Here is a 15,360-nt window from a genome sequence, read left to right as displayed (position 1 = left end):
AAGGTAAATTTCCACTGAACTTGAAACCATATCTGAGCAACTCTTAAAGCAGCAAAACTACTTCCCCCTTTTTTTTGTATGCCTAATATAATGGTCGCCTTTCAGTTTCAATCAATCCTTCAGGCAGTGTAACTCAGCAACTACAATGTATCCTGATGTTACTACGGTAACATTATCTATGGTTAGTTTGCAGCTCAAACTGCTGGGAACATTGACAAAAAATGATCACAAACAGGAAAGTGTTGCAAAGATAAGGAGGTGGGCTAAAACCTGCTATAAAAAAATCAAAGGATGCTTTAAAACAAACCTCATTAAAAATGGCATTAAGAGTTAAATAAAAAAGTTGACAAAATACTAATTATCTAATACTACAGAACTGATTTATTTAACAAAAACACAAGACATGTTTTGCGGCTTTAAAGGTTAAAAGAGCAACGTGGATTTATGTAGAATGTAGATATATACAGTACACACACACTTATTTAAAGAAACATTTCCAAACAACAATGGAAGATCTTCAGTCATAGGTGTTACTGTTCCAAAACTATTGGAGGTCATACTACTGAATTAAAAAAACAAAACACATTTGGGGTCTGGTTAATTTTTGATATAAAAAACAGGACATTTCTGCTTTACAAGTTTTGAGGAGAGAAAAGAAGGATTTGCACTTACCATGCTGGGGAAGAAGGGATATAGACAAGTTTCCCCCTGCAAATGTTTTTAAGTGCTTGCTAAGATGGGTCATTTCCTGCTGTGTAAGTCTATTTCTTAAATATAAAATAAACCTCTTTTTATTAACTCATGTGGAAAGTGTTATAGCAGCTATCTGAATCAGGCTACAAATAACAAAACCACGAAACAAACCATGCTAAACTAGAAAACAGCGTTTCTGGTAATGTAAAAGTAGAAAAGGAAAAATAAAGAAAACATTGCTAAGTGTAGTTTGCGTTGTAGGTAAAGAGAATGTATAACCCACACCTACAATTTAACATAGGAGATACCGGAATCTACCAGTCACTTAAATGGACTTCATATCATTTTGTAGATGTTATGGTTACCAGACTTTAGGCTAGGGAAGTAGAGACACGTGCGTTTATTGATGACATTCAGTGGAAAACAGCACCTTGCTGGAGCTGATACAGTGATGGCAGGAGGCAAACAAACCACTTCAGTTTGCAACATCTTTAGGCTTTGTCCATAGTAGAACGCGCTAGCTTCCGCACTCCTCCTCCCCGGGGTCATCCTTGCAAAACAAACTTGTTTCTATTGCAAAGCGCCAATCTCTCCCTGTAGCGCATGGGCACGACCTATGCACTACTACATTGCCGTCCTAGTGTTTGTTTCGACGTGAGCTACGTAGCTCGCGCCGTAGCCTGCGCTATGGACGAAGCCTAAGAGATCAATGTTTTTCAACCAGGGTTCCTTGCAATTTTTAGGACATTTGAATATTTTACCAAATACAGAAGAATTTACAATGAATCTAAACTCAGACACACAATAGAGAGGGTTGGGGTTCCATAGGCCACGCTGATAGTGCCGGCGACGTCACCCGTCGCCATTGCGAAAGTTAAATTTCAAATTTAGGCGACGTCATTAAAGGGGAAGGTAGAGGGACAGAGAAGCTCTCCGATTGGCTACATTGAGAGACCGTTGCTGAAAAACAAAAACAAATAACAGTGACTACCAAATTTTTGGTAGCACTGTCGCGCCGTCGCGTACACTATAAGCACCGACGATGGCGACAATGCATTTGTTTGACGCGACGCTGTCGCCGGCACTATAAGCGCAGCCTAACAATGCATCTTATCTCCGACACACTATTAGAGAGGGTTGGAGTTTCGCAGTATTTCACAATATAATTATAGTGTTCTTTATCCCCCCACATCATACTTGTTCATTCCTTAACACTATCAACATAATTAGGAAAGCAAACAGTCTCAGAATTTGAGACATTTTTGCAGTCCCAAACATCTTCAGTTGGGGAATTCCCCATAAATTGAAGAGAGCCCAACTAAATTTAGGACAGCTGACACAGTAAGTATGTACCATGATTTCATTCCTTCACACCTAATGTAAAGGCCACATTTTATTCTATTTTACATTTATTTTGCCATGATAGGAACCACGGGGAGAAGCAATCTGTAGTTGAACCGCATTCATTCCAGCTCCGGTGATACCCACAGTTCATAAATTACTTACCATTGAACTTACAAGCATCCCTTCCTGGTTTCTACAAGGGGGTTAAATGGCCTTCCAATAGAAAGGCAGCACAGATGGCATTGCGGCTTCCTATTGGCCCGAGTAACGTGAGAGATTTGATTTTATATAGGAAAATAGTCAGACTAGGTGGGCCAAGTGGCTCTTATATGCCGACAAAGTCTATGAAACGGTAATTTTGTTCCCCTGGGAGGGGAAGGCACACCAGTAACTTCACCAGTAAGTATTTCAGTCTCACACAGCTCTCTCTTACAGAAAATACATTTTAAAATAACAATGCCCTGCAGAGCGTTGTCAAGCCTGAAATCTTTCCTTTGTGGCTTCTGTGTCCCTCATGCCATCGATAATATAGTAAGAACCGAAATGCCAATTGCCTCATAGGTTTTTTTATTACCGTGTCCAGGGTGTTCCTTTTAAACACGATAATGGAGATCAGCCAACAGATGTTTGGGGGCTACGTACCAAAGATTCTGACATTCAAGATCCCTTATAAGGTTAAGTTCCTATTCTGTAAATCCAACGTGTGAATTTCCAGGATATGAAATAAAAGCACATATCTTTAGTAACTTACTTGACATTTATCAGTGTCTTTTTTTGCACAAAATATTAAGATAAACATATCATATAACCAGTGACCAATTACAATTACTGCCCTATTTTTCTGTTACAAATATACATCTCCTGACACACAATGTTAGTTTATCGTCACATCTTAGGCCTCGGATATAGTGGGCGCGCACGACGGAGCTCATGGCGTCGCACGCGCCTGTCACCCGAGTGATCTGGACTCGGGTCGCTTGTGATGGGGAGGCGTGGCCATGACGTCATACGGCTGGTCCGTCCTCATTGGCTGAACCGCTCATGTGACCCGGCCGTCGCGCGACCAAATCAAATTTTTTGTTGGCTCAAAATTCTGCTGCGTGGTTGCTCTTCATCGCACGCGCTCACTATGGCCGGTCCTATAGAGTTGCTGCATTTTGTTCACTCGCACTATGGACGCCGCCTTATGGTTGGTATATCCCACTCCCAGAATCCCTAGTTTGCCTCAATCTCACAGTCTATTGGTTCTCCCTCCCAAATAAGGGTACCAGTGACATCATCAAGCTAGAATTAAATATTTATCTGATTATATCTGCCATATTATCCCAGACATCAGAAGTTATCAGACATTTTCGCCCACTTAGAGAAGTCCAGGAAAGTTTAGGAGGTGAGCCTTTTCAAAAGGTAACATGTCTATTTTGTTAAGAGTGGAGGAGGTGACCCACTTAATGAATATGAACTTAACATTTCTAATTTACATTTCGTAATTTTTCAAGGACGCTAATTAAGGATGTAACCCTCAACTATAGGATTACAACTCCTTGGTGAGTTTAATGGCGGTTATTCATTAAAGTGCAAATCAGGAAACCGCAATGGGAGATTCTGTACATTAGTGCCCCAATTGGCAATATCAGTTTAATGAATAACTCTCAACGAGTGACTATTATTGATGTTGTTTTGCTGGTTTAGGCCGTGGAAAATAATACCTTCCACTTTTTACACTACATCAAATTTATATTAAAAAAAAAAAAAAAAAGAGAACACGGAGCATAGAAACCTAGAATTTGACAGCACCTAGTCTGCCATTTATCTGCTGTATAATCGTGGGTCAGTGGTAATCCCCATCTTTCTGAGAACAGTGAGGTTATAACACTCATATTTGAAAATATTACAGAGCAGGCAGAATCTAATGTTGAGAGAAACTAACCCCGCTGCTTTAAATCTCAATGTTTAACGGGTTAAACCTAGGCGGTTAGAAACAAAATAATTGAAAGTGGTTGAAATATTTGGGATAATAGCACCCTCATCTCTCCTCTGCCCTACATTTTTAGCAGGTCATTTGACATGAAGGTGTGTACATACTGTACATTTGCTTAACCGTAAAGAAAAGGTAATCCAGACTGACAGTTGCCTCCCACTGCACACATCATTAATCAGCAAGAAAATAGATTGTAAGCTCTTCGGGACAGGGTCTCTTTGCCTGTTCTCCTCAACCTGTGGCGCTTATCCATGTTGTTTGTACTTTATTGACCTTATCTGGCAATTTTGTACAGCACTGCATACACTGTTGGAACTATATAAAGAAAATGATAGATATACATACTGTCTGAGCAATATTAAAATAAACATGTCTTGTTTTGGTTAACATAGTAAGCACCTTCTAATCCCTTCACTAAAAGATGTCTGCAAGGAATTGAAAGCTAGCCCCTCAATCAGTGACTAGGTTAATAACCCTTTTAAACAGATAATCAGCTTTCTAATCATTTCATCCCTAGTCCTGAGTGTTCCCCCCTCTCCCCCCCCAAACAGATCAGGTTTTCATGATATCCCTGCTTCAGCACATCCCTGCTTCAGCAGGTCTTTGACTGAGCCTCTGATTAAGCCGCCTGTGCCGAAGCTGGGATATCATGAAGACCTGACCTGTTTGGGGGCCGGGGTGCTTGAGGCCTGGAATTGCGCACCACTGGTGTAGAGTCACAGCTCTGCGCATGTTACGTTGGAGAATAGGGGCATTTACGCGCCTGACGCCACGTCACTCCCAGGGAAACCGCTTCCCCCCTGCGCCTTAGCAACAACGCACTTTATGTAGGGCTAGAAGTAAAGCTAGGCCGCGGCCCTCACCCCCCCCCCCCCCCTTCCTCCTCCCCCCTAAGGCCGTGGCCCTCACCCTCCTCCCCCCTCAGGCCGCGGCCCTCACCCTCCTCAGGCCGCGGCCCTCACCCTCCTCAGGCCGCGGCCCTCACCCTCCTCCCCCCTCAGGCCGCGGCCCTCACCCACCTCCTCCTCCCCCCCCCTCAGGCCGCGGCCCCTTGCATAGGACGGCGGGTGGCACTCACGCGTCGGTCCCCGGCTGCACGAAGCCGGAGTTGAGGCACTTCTTTGCTATCCTCCTCCACACAGCGTCCCGGCCGCTGAAGTGGGAGAGTTTCCTGCACACCTGCCCGAGCCTGCACAGGGCCCGCGGGTCCAGGTAAGAGAGGACGAGCAGGAGGATTTCCTCGGGCAGGTGCAGGAAGAAGGGCCGCATGTCCGGGCCTGCTCGGGCCGCTCGCTGGGGGTACGGGGGTGCTGTGTCCTCTGTCTGCTCTGCTCTCCCATGGTGTTTCCTCGGGCAGCTCACATGTACATTGGAGAGGAAGTCATCGTGGTGAGAGGCCGGGTAGTCACGTGCGCAGGAACTGGCTGCCAATAAAGCTAGGGAGAGATACAACTGAGAGTAGTGGGACTGTGCACAGGGGAGCAGCACCCCCGTGTTTACCTCTTCACTGCTGGTGGGGCAGAGTAGTGTGTTGCAATCTCCTGGGTGTTCATTAACTTTGTACACTGCACACATCCCAGGCCTCTGGGGTTAATTTAATTAACATCTTCACTGCCAGGGTGCACATATCCCAGGCCTCTGGGGTTAATTAACGTCTTCACTGCCAGGATGCGCACATGCCAGGGCTCGGGTTAATTAACATCTTCACTGCCAGGGTGCACATATCCCAGGCCTGTGGGTTTAATTAACGTTTTCACTGCCAGACTGTGCACATCCCAAGTCTCCAGGGTTAATTAACTTGTAAACTGCCAGACTGCGCACATCCCAGGCCTCTGAGGTTAATTAACATCTTCACTGCTTGATTGCGCACATCCCAGGTTTTCTTTACTGTTTATAGATGCACAGAAGAAAGTCTAATGTGTCTAGTTTCCACCCTTATAAAGTTGTATGTATATATTTATTTATATAGTGCCATCCATGTACAGTAATACATGTAACATAATAGGCGCTTCAACATAAAAGTGGATCTTAGGAAAAGGAGGCCCTGCCCCGAAGAACTTACAACCTAAAGTTCCCCTTTTTCCCAATGCAGAACTAGGGAAAATGAAAAGAACTCAGGGATAGCAGCTCATAGCAAAGCAATGCAATACTTATAAATAGATGCCACAATGATCAAGGTATTTTAGTGAAGTGATTCCCAAGCTTTGGTAGAGCAGTCACTAGGAAGCACAATACTTCTAAGGGCTCGTTCAGGGAGCCAGCTGAGGACTCGGAGGGAGGGCGTGCGGGAGGCAGTGCTGGGAGTTTGCTGGGCAACATGTGATTATCCCCCAGCAGACTTTTCAGCGTTGGGGAGGGGGCGGGGCTACAGACGGCAGGGTAAAGTATCCAAGTTGCAGTCATGAAATCATTCTGAAGAATGATTTCATTGGCTGCCTTGGTCCCTGTGACGCTGCTTCAGCTCCAAGAAACGAAATTTTCGTTTACTGAAGCTGTCGTCAGCTTCAACTCCTGGCTTCGGAGGCAGGGCAGTTGCTACCCTGACAACAAGTATTCAAATTGAATACTTTGTTGCTCACGGCAGCACGCACGTCAGCACGTCAGCACGCCCGCCCTCCGAAGCCAGCACCTTGAACGAGGCCTAAGCCTGGGGTTATTGTGGGACAGGAGGACAACAAAAAAACTAATGTTCACATAAAAATAGGATTGTCGGAATGCAATAAATACCCATATATCAGAGGAAGGAAATAATATATAGGTTTGATGATACCTGTATAGATATTATGACACATTTGCAAGTAGTTAATGATACAGAAAGCCCTGAAACTCGCTATTTTCAGCTCCAGGTTCCACAGATACTTATGTTTTGGTTCTGGGGTTTCCTCCGTCCAGGGGTAACAAAATTGCCCCAAAGCCCAAGCTAATGAGAAGATACAACGAAGGATGTTGCCAGATCCTATTGGATGACTGCTGGAACCACCTGCAAATAGGACGAGGGGGGGCTTCAAACACTGTAAAAAATAAAAAAAAAGTTGATCTGCCTGTTAAAATACATAAATCATTGATTTATATTATAATATGTCCATAGTGGCACCATGTTTAAATGGATAAGGAAGCACAATATCACTACTTTTTAATGGGCACTTTTTTAGACTAGTGTTTACATTGTACAAAAGGGATACTAATAATAATAATAGTTTATTCTTGTACCACACTGCTAGTTTTACGTACAGTAGCGCTTTACAGAGACATTTTGCAGACACAGTCTAGGGATCTAATCTATAACTGAAGATGTTGGCCATTTAGTGGGGTTCTCTGCTTGAACTCAGAAGAGCCCCTCTGAGAGTAAAATGATTAAACGTGTTAGAATACATATTTATTGGACTATACACTAAATAGGTCGCTTCAAAAAGTTTTAAAATGCATATGAGGCTGTACAAGATGAAATTTACAATAAAATTATTGCGATTTTGGTTTTATGTCAGGCTTCAAGAGGCAGCAATCTTATGTTTGTGATGTCATTTATTTTCTTGGAAGGCTCAAGTATGTTGAGATTCACCATTAATCGCTTTGTTTCTGCCCCTTCATAAATGGAGCAAGCTTGTTCTTTTCTTTGTAGAATAAAAAAGGGATAAAATCCAGTGCAGAGATTTGGCTCCAAACAATTGTGGGGGGTGGGGAATATAGTATGTTTTAAATTATCTTTAATATCCATAAAATATTAGATATTGCACTCTCATTTAGTGCCTAGAATATAGGCATTGATTCGTTAGAATCTAATGATTAGATTAATCTCCTTGGTTTGCTATTACAGGATATTTCACAGGGAACATGTGGGGAAAATATCAGGTCACACAGCGCAATATGTAAAGTACAGCCTATAAATGGTTAGTAGGTAACTACAAAATGCTTACAATGTTGCAATTCTTTTAAGTAGAGGCGGTCCTCGCTTATCCGCTGGAATCCGTCACGCAAAGCGCCGTCGGATAACGGACCGTCGTATTGCGGCGGTCCATGTTAATCCGCGTGGTTGAGCGTCGGATAAGTGGCTCCGACGTCAGATAATGCGTCCAGCGGACTGCATGATGCTGCGTCGGTTAAGCCGTTCGACGGAAAGTGGACCGTCGGATACCCTTCTCACGTGTGTATGACTGTTCCGATTTTTCTGGCGCCTGACAGCACAATCCGGTCATCTGCGTGGTCTCTCACTCAATTTGTTGCTTGTTGAAGCAAAACAGACTATTTTGAGATGGTTTCAGGTGACTGGCTGGGCCAACAACTAAAGAGACATATTTTAGCAGATGCCCTGTCTCCACATATTTTCATCAGCAATTTTCACAGGTTTTCCTCTCTTCAGATTCAGCGAAAAAGAGGGGTGTAGCGATTTTTATTAACAACTCCATCACCTTCAAACTTGCTGACATTACAGGTGACATAGGTGAATGTATATGCGCCGAATGAGGTAAGGGGCCCCTTTTGTGACAAATTTCTCCCCGTACGCAAAGATCTTGCGAAAGGCACTATGATCATGGGCGGAGACACAGCACTGGAAGTGGATAGAGATACAGTAGGCCGAGAGAGGCTGGAACCCAAATCGCCCGTACATTGCCCAAAGATGCAAAAATTCTTCTGGACCATATGAAAGATCTGCAACTAGTACCCCACAGCCCGAGACTACAATTTCTACTCCACACCTCACAACTCATACTCCCGCATCAATTTTTTTATTTTTCTAATAGACGCCAATTTGGTTTCCGAGGTACCTCAGGCTGTCATTTCCAAAATCACTTGGTCAGACCATGCTATGATTGATATATCCATCTCTGATTTGACTTCCCCTGGTGGTGCTAAGCAGTGGCAACTAAATTAATAACTGCTATGTACCCCAGACGTGTAGCAACAGCTATTAGATATCACATCCACCACCCTTTGGGAGACCCATAAAGCTGTTATTAGGGGGGCAATCATTAGGGTGGCCTCATAATAAAAAAATTAAAGAATTCAGCAGATCAGTGCTCTTTCCCAGCACTAAAGCAACTAGAGGACCAACATAAAGAGGAGCATCCCTCTTCTAACAGATATTATTAGAGTCCGGGAATAACTTAATTTATGCCTATCTAACGGGACGGAGAGAGCCATGAGCTAGACGTCCCAAAAACTTTTTTGAGCATGGCAATAAAGCTTGTATAATGTTTTCTAGAAAACAGAGAAACATTCTCCATACATAATATACATGCCATCCGACTAGGGGATGGCTCCCTTCACTTATCGCTAGACCGTTTCAGTTGTTCTAGCAAAAATCAATATAGTACTGATCCTAAAAAAGGAAAGGACGCAACAAACTGCGAGCTATTGCCCAATTCTGCTCATAAATACAGATATCAAAATGTACGCGAAAATCCTGGCTAATAGATTAAGCAGCCTGATGCTACTGTTGGTCCATCATGATCAGGTGGTGGGCTTTATTCCCTCCAGGCAGCCTCAGATAACGTAAGGAGAACGGTGAATTTGATCCAGAAAGCTACCTCAACTAAGGCTCCACCCATGTTACTATCATTGGATTCCGAAAAGGCCTTCTACATAACTAGATTGGACCTATCTTTTCACCATACTCAAATTGTGGCTTCTCTGGAAGCTTTTTGAGGGGAATATAATGGTTATATGAATGACCAAATACTAGGATTAGGTGCTCAAGACCAGGGGTACGCAAAGTGGGTGGCGTGGGATATTTTTGGGGCTGCGCAGCGGTTGCAGAGGCCCCGCGCTCTTCCCCGAGGCATTTAAATGAAATGCCAGGGGACTGCACGAGGCATCGCAACCTCAACTTACCAGGATTCAGCCGGCTTCTGGACGTGTCACCATGACAATGCGGCATCAAATGACGCCACGTGGTCATGTGACATGCTGGGTCACCATGATAACGCACGTCAAATAACACGGGGTCACGTGGTGTGACATCACATGACCCACTGTGTCATTTGATGCTGGTTCACCGGCAAGAGGGGGCATGAACACTGGGGCTGACAGGAAGGGGGGTGCTGCATTAAAACTTTGCGCACCCCTGCTCTAGACAACTCAGACGTTGTCCCCATAGCCAAAGGAACAATTCAGGGGTGCCCCCTTTCACCACTCCTGTTTGCTCTCTCGATCGAGCCGCTGGCAGTTTCCATTAGAGAACACCCCAATATCACAGGTTGGCACAGTTGACTACAAAATGTCCATATTCGCAGATGAGGACCTGGTGAAACTCCTTTAACATCAATTTTGATTTCTCATGGCAAAAAGACTTTCTTTCCTATTTGAGAATAAATTAACCAAATCCTTTCACTCCCTATATAAGGCTCACTACCCCAAACTTTTGAGGCTCCTGAACGCCAATTTGGAAACATGGAGTAGATATAGTATATCTTGGATAGGTGAAATAGCCTCTGTTAAAATGAATCTGCTACGTAGGTTAATGTACCTATTCTGTACACTACTGATGCCAGTGGATAAACATGACTTAAAAAATGTGCAATCAAACATAACTAGATTTATATGGGGAGGTAGGAGGCACAGGGTGGGGCGTAGGTCCTTCAAAGACCGTGGTGGAAGGGCGTTTAGCAGTGCCGCACCTGCTGAAATATTTGCAGGCATCTCAGCTAGCTCAGCTCCTATGGTGGAACTCCAAAAGTAACACAAGAAGCTGGGAGGAATAGAGGATGCCATAAGCGCATATGGTTGGGAAGGACAGAGGACAAAATCCTCAAGGCTGTTTCTCACCATAAAACATTCCATATACCTTTAGGATCATCTTAAGTTTAGGTATCAATTAACCTCCAAGAATTCAGGAATTAATTCTCTGTTCCACAATCCTAAATTTGCCCTGTGATGGAGGCAGACCTCTTTACAGATATGGGAAAAGTTGGGCATCTCAAGGGTAAAAGACATGCTCTTGGGGTCTTAGATCTTAGGGTTCCCAGAACTCTGGGGGGGAAAAGGATTGACCTCTTAAGTAGATATTCAGGTTTATGCAAGTCAAACATTTTGTTATGACAATATACTCAACATCTTCCCCAGCCACTATTGCATATTTTAAGGACATATACGACTCCAGATTTCTAGAAAAGGGGTTAATCTCCCTGATCGATCAATTACGAATTAATGCTACCCCATGTAGCAAATGCCCATATATGTTGAAATAGGAAGCCGAGATGGGCGAAACCTTAGAACTGGAAGAATGACAGGAGATCTGTCAACCTATATCCAGCTCTCTTTACATTCATTAAAGAAAATGCATGTAAGGCTAGGTCCCTGCTGTAAATGGTGGCGCGCGCGGCAGCGTGCGTGCCTCTCACCAGCCCCTTATCTCCTCCCTATCAGGCCCCGGTGACTCCTAGCTTCCTGGCCCCCTTCCTGCTGTGGCATGTCAGCCAGCAGGGGATACAACATGGTGTTCCCGTGTTGCGACGCGTACATATGGTGCGCTGGGAGCCAATCAAGAGGGGAGATCGCCAGCAGCCTGGCATGAACAGGGGACGGGGTGGATCTGTAAACCTTCAGAAAGTGAATGTAATATCTCACAGAAGAAGCCCTTTAATAACGGAAAAAGAACAAAGTCCCATCTCTCCCGACACGCAGCTGTTTACACCTCACTTGTGAGGAATGATTTACACTTTCATGTCGATTTGAAATTCAAATGTGTAAAAAGGCTCAGGTACAGTGGAAAAGCAGCTAGAGCAGTAATCGCCTTGAAATCGATAAATGCCAGACTGGCTTATCTTCGTGTAAAAAGCCGTCCGATGAACCTATCAATAATATCAGTCTATGCGCCTACAAATGCTAATGATCAGGAAACAATAGATGAATTCTACCACCAGTTGGAGGACGAAATCTCACTGATCCCTAGGAAAGATTTCCTAATCATAGCCGGAGATTTTAATGCCCAAGTTGGTGGTAATAAGAAGCAAGGCAAAATAATGGGTTGCTTTATTCCACATACGAACACTTGTGAAAATGGGGAACGCTTTCTCGAGCTGGCAAGTTACCACGGCCTTTTGCTCATAAACACGTTCTTTTGTCACAAAAAACAGCATTTCCAAACATGGGTCAGTTCAGACGGAACGACTAGAAACCAAATTGACTACTGTACAGGCATACCCCGCATTAACGTACGCAATGGGACCGGAGCATGTATGTAAAGTGAAAATGTACTTAAAGTGAAGCACTACCTATTTTCCACTTATTGTTGCATGTACTGTACTGCAACCATCATATACGTGCATTACTGATGTAAATAATGCATGTGTAACAGTCTCTATAGTCTCCCCGCTTGCGCTCAGCTTCGGTACAGGTAGGGAACCGGTATTGCTGTCCAGGACGTGCTGACAGGCGCATGCGTGAGCTGCTGTTTGCCTTTTGGGCGATATGTCCTTACTCGCGAGTGTACTTAAAGTGAGTGTCCTTAAACCGGGGTATGCCTGTACATATTAATCAAACAAAAATGGGACAAATCAATCAGTGATTGTAGGTCCTTTTGGGGACTTGATGTTGTTACCGAGTTTGTGCGAAAATTCACCTTAAGTTCCAAAACAGGACAAATAAAACAATTCAAAGACGCCCCAACATTATCAGTCTTCAAAATCCAACAAGATACGAAATTTCAAGAATCGCTTAGGGATAAAACAACACCAACTGCCCAAAAACCCAATTCGGTAGATGAAGCATGGTCGCTCCTCCGACAAAAAATGCGAGATGCAGTCAGTCATTGTATTCCACCATGCGAACAACAGAACAAGGACTGGATTTCACATGATACTATCCAGCTTTCTCAAAGATGGAAAACAGCACTTGCAAATAACAACCATCCTCTTGCTACCCAGCTCGCCCATGAAATAAAAAGGAATGCCAGGCAAGACAGAGAGGCTTATTACAATCTTATAGCCGCTGAACTTGAAACATGGTGATTATAGAAAATTCTTCAAACTGGCCAAAGTTACTGCGGGCAAATATTCAAACCCTGTCAGCCAATGCATCAATGTCAAAAACGGACAAAAAATTACGGACATGGAAGCTAGATTAGATAGGTGGTGCGAACATTTTGAAGAGCTGCTTAATCGACCCCCTCCTATCACAGGTGACATTGAAAATCCGAATATGCTTACTCATGGGCCATACAACATTTGCGACACCCCTCCAACCAGAATCGAAATCGCCTCAGTCATCAATAAAGTTAAGACAACAAAGCCCCAGGGGATGATGGTCTGTGTGCTGAATTCTTCAAAGCTGGTGGAGTTCATGTTATTGGCGCTATGGAAGATGTTCTCTCACTTATTTGGGAAAAAGAACGAATCTCAAAAGAATGGGAAAATGCGCTGCTGCTGCCCCTACACAAAAAAAGAGCAAGAAGTGATTGCAAAAATTATCGCGTAATCTCCTTGATCAACGTGGCGTATAAGATACTGGAAGCCATAATACTAAGTCGCATAAAAGACGGGCGACAAAAAAGAACATGTGAAAATCAGGCCGGTTTTAGAGCAGGAAGAGGATGTATTGACCAAATTAGGGCCTTACGACAGGTATTGGAGCTGCGACAAGAGTTCAGGCAACCAACTTACATAGCCTTCCTAGACTTTGATAGCATTCATAGAGAAAGCTTGTGGAACTTACTAAGACTGGATGGAATACCTAATAAATTATGTAGCATAATTTTAGCCCTTCACTTCCGCAACATCCTGCAAAATAAAAGCCTACAATGAGGAAAGTCGAGAATTTACAATAAATTCCGGAGTTAAGCAAGGGGGCATTTTGTCATCAACTTTATTCAACATTGGAATCGATGTCGTCCTGACAAAAGCATTGGATAATCAGCCGGGAGGTGTGATCGTTTATCCAAATAACTTTGTACTGAATGATTTAACATTTGCTGACGACATTACTCTGATAGGAGAATCATTGGACTCGTTACAGGGCATGGTGGACCGAGTGACAAATGAGGCCCATAAACTAGGCCTAGTTTTGAGCAGTAGTAAATCCAAACTTTTAATGTGCTGCAACCACCTAGTTGACCCAACGATCCACATTGAAAATGAGCCCATCAAGACTATAGACCACTTTACCTACCTTGGAAGCAATATTACCGGAAATGGAGACATCTCATCAGAAATAAACGCTAGAATACAAAAAGCTACAATTGCATGGGGCTCACATAAGAAACTTTGGGCCAGTAAAGTCATACGCTTAAAGACAAAAGTCCGCATTTTCATAGCTGTTATTCTACCGATTTTATTATATGGTTGTGAAATCTGGCTGGTAAAGGTGACACACCAACTTAAACTGGACTTATTCCAAAATCAGTGCCTGCGCCAACTAACAAAAAACAAATATAGTGATAGGACGTTCAATGCTGAAATTCGACGTTTCCGAAAATGTGTCGGCCATTATAGAACATAGACGGTGGCATTGGTTAGGCCACACATTGCGGATGCCGACACATAGAATTCCAAAAATAACCCTAGTGACTGAACCTGGTCCGACATGGAAACGACCGAAGGGTGGCGTTAGGCTTACAACATTGAGATACTTTAAGCAAAAAGCTGAGGACCTGGTTATGCACCCTTTCAACCTTAGCCGAAGAACATTTAATGAAGACTGGTTATACCACCTCACAACTCTAGCCCAAGACCGCAAACAATGGAGACAAATTTCTGTGGAAGTCGCCTATACCCACCCTGTGTGAAGAGGCAAAAACACAAAACACAAACACACACTCTAAAAATACTTAAAAGCTTCAGGATTATTGTTTCTTGAAAAACCTTCCTCTTCTATTCATGTAACTCTGTATACAGTATGTGGTTGAGAAGTGAAAGGGAGACTGCACAACCTGTTTAGGACACGCCCCCGTGTCATGGCTGTGCCTACCCACCCCATTTTGGTCATGCAACCCGCGCCTGAGAACTCTGCCTGCAGATCGCGGTCTATCACTGTGCACGCACCGCCAGGACGCCAGGCGCGAATGCAGCAGCCTCCAGCGGGACCTTAGCATAAGATGTTGTTCAGGGAGTATTTGACCCCATTTACTTGCATGCTATCAATGGCGCTAACTCTCCGTTATGTTTCCAAGGATGTGGACCGCATGGTTCTGTCAGGAATCCACTCCTGGCTTTTCTCGTAGCCTTGCAGGGTGCTGTTGTTCTCACTAATTCCCTCTTTGCAATCAACAGCAGCTGTGTGGGCTATCACTGCAACCTAGCCTTGTACTCAGTCATTGGAGCAGTGCCCTCACACCCTCCTCCGGGGATTGGCCCGCTGTCCTTTAAATACTGCATTCCCACAATCCCTCTCTGCCGAGCATAATCCTTCTTGGA

General features: G+C 43.9%; 1 protein-coding gene and 1 long non-coding RNA gene across 3 annotated transcripts in view; one reads left to right on the top strand and one right to left on the bottom strand.

Moving 5' to 3' along the window:
• FBXW4 (F-box and WD repeat domain containing 4) overlaps positions 1–5,543 on the bottom strand; it is a 160,581-nt gene extending 155,038 nt beyond the window's left edge. Inside the window, exon 1 of one of the 2 annotated variants that reach the window (XM_075612422.1) lies at positions 5,094–5,543. In XM_075612422.1, the coding sequence (XP_075468537.1) occupies positions 5,094–5,284 (191 nt within the window). In that variant the 5' untranslated portion in view covers positions 5,285–5,543. The remainder of the gene's footprint in view (positions 1–5,093) is intronic. The other variant, XM_075612421.1, reaches the window with a different exon arrangement.
• The window catches only part of LOC142501877 (uncharacterized), a 37,595-nt gene continuing 27,165 nt past the window's right edge, over positions 4,931–15,360 (top strand). Inside the window, exon 1 of the long non-coding RNA XR_012803582.1 lies at positions 4,931–5,227. This is a non-coding gene — a long non-coding RNA (uncharacterized LOC142501877). The remainder of the gene's footprint in view (positions 5,228–15,360) is intronic.

Source organism: Ascaphus truei, chromosome 8, assembly GCF_040206685.1.
Source record: "Ascaphus truei isolate aAscTru1 chromosome 8, aAscTru1.hap1, whole genome shotgun sequence".
Lineage (NCBI taxonomy): Eukaryota > Metazoa > Chordata > Amphibia > Anura > Ascaphidae > Ascaphus > Ascaphus truei.
The sequence above is the reverse complement of the archived record's forward strand: the minus strand, read 5'-3'. Positions and strand labels throughout refer to the sequence as shown.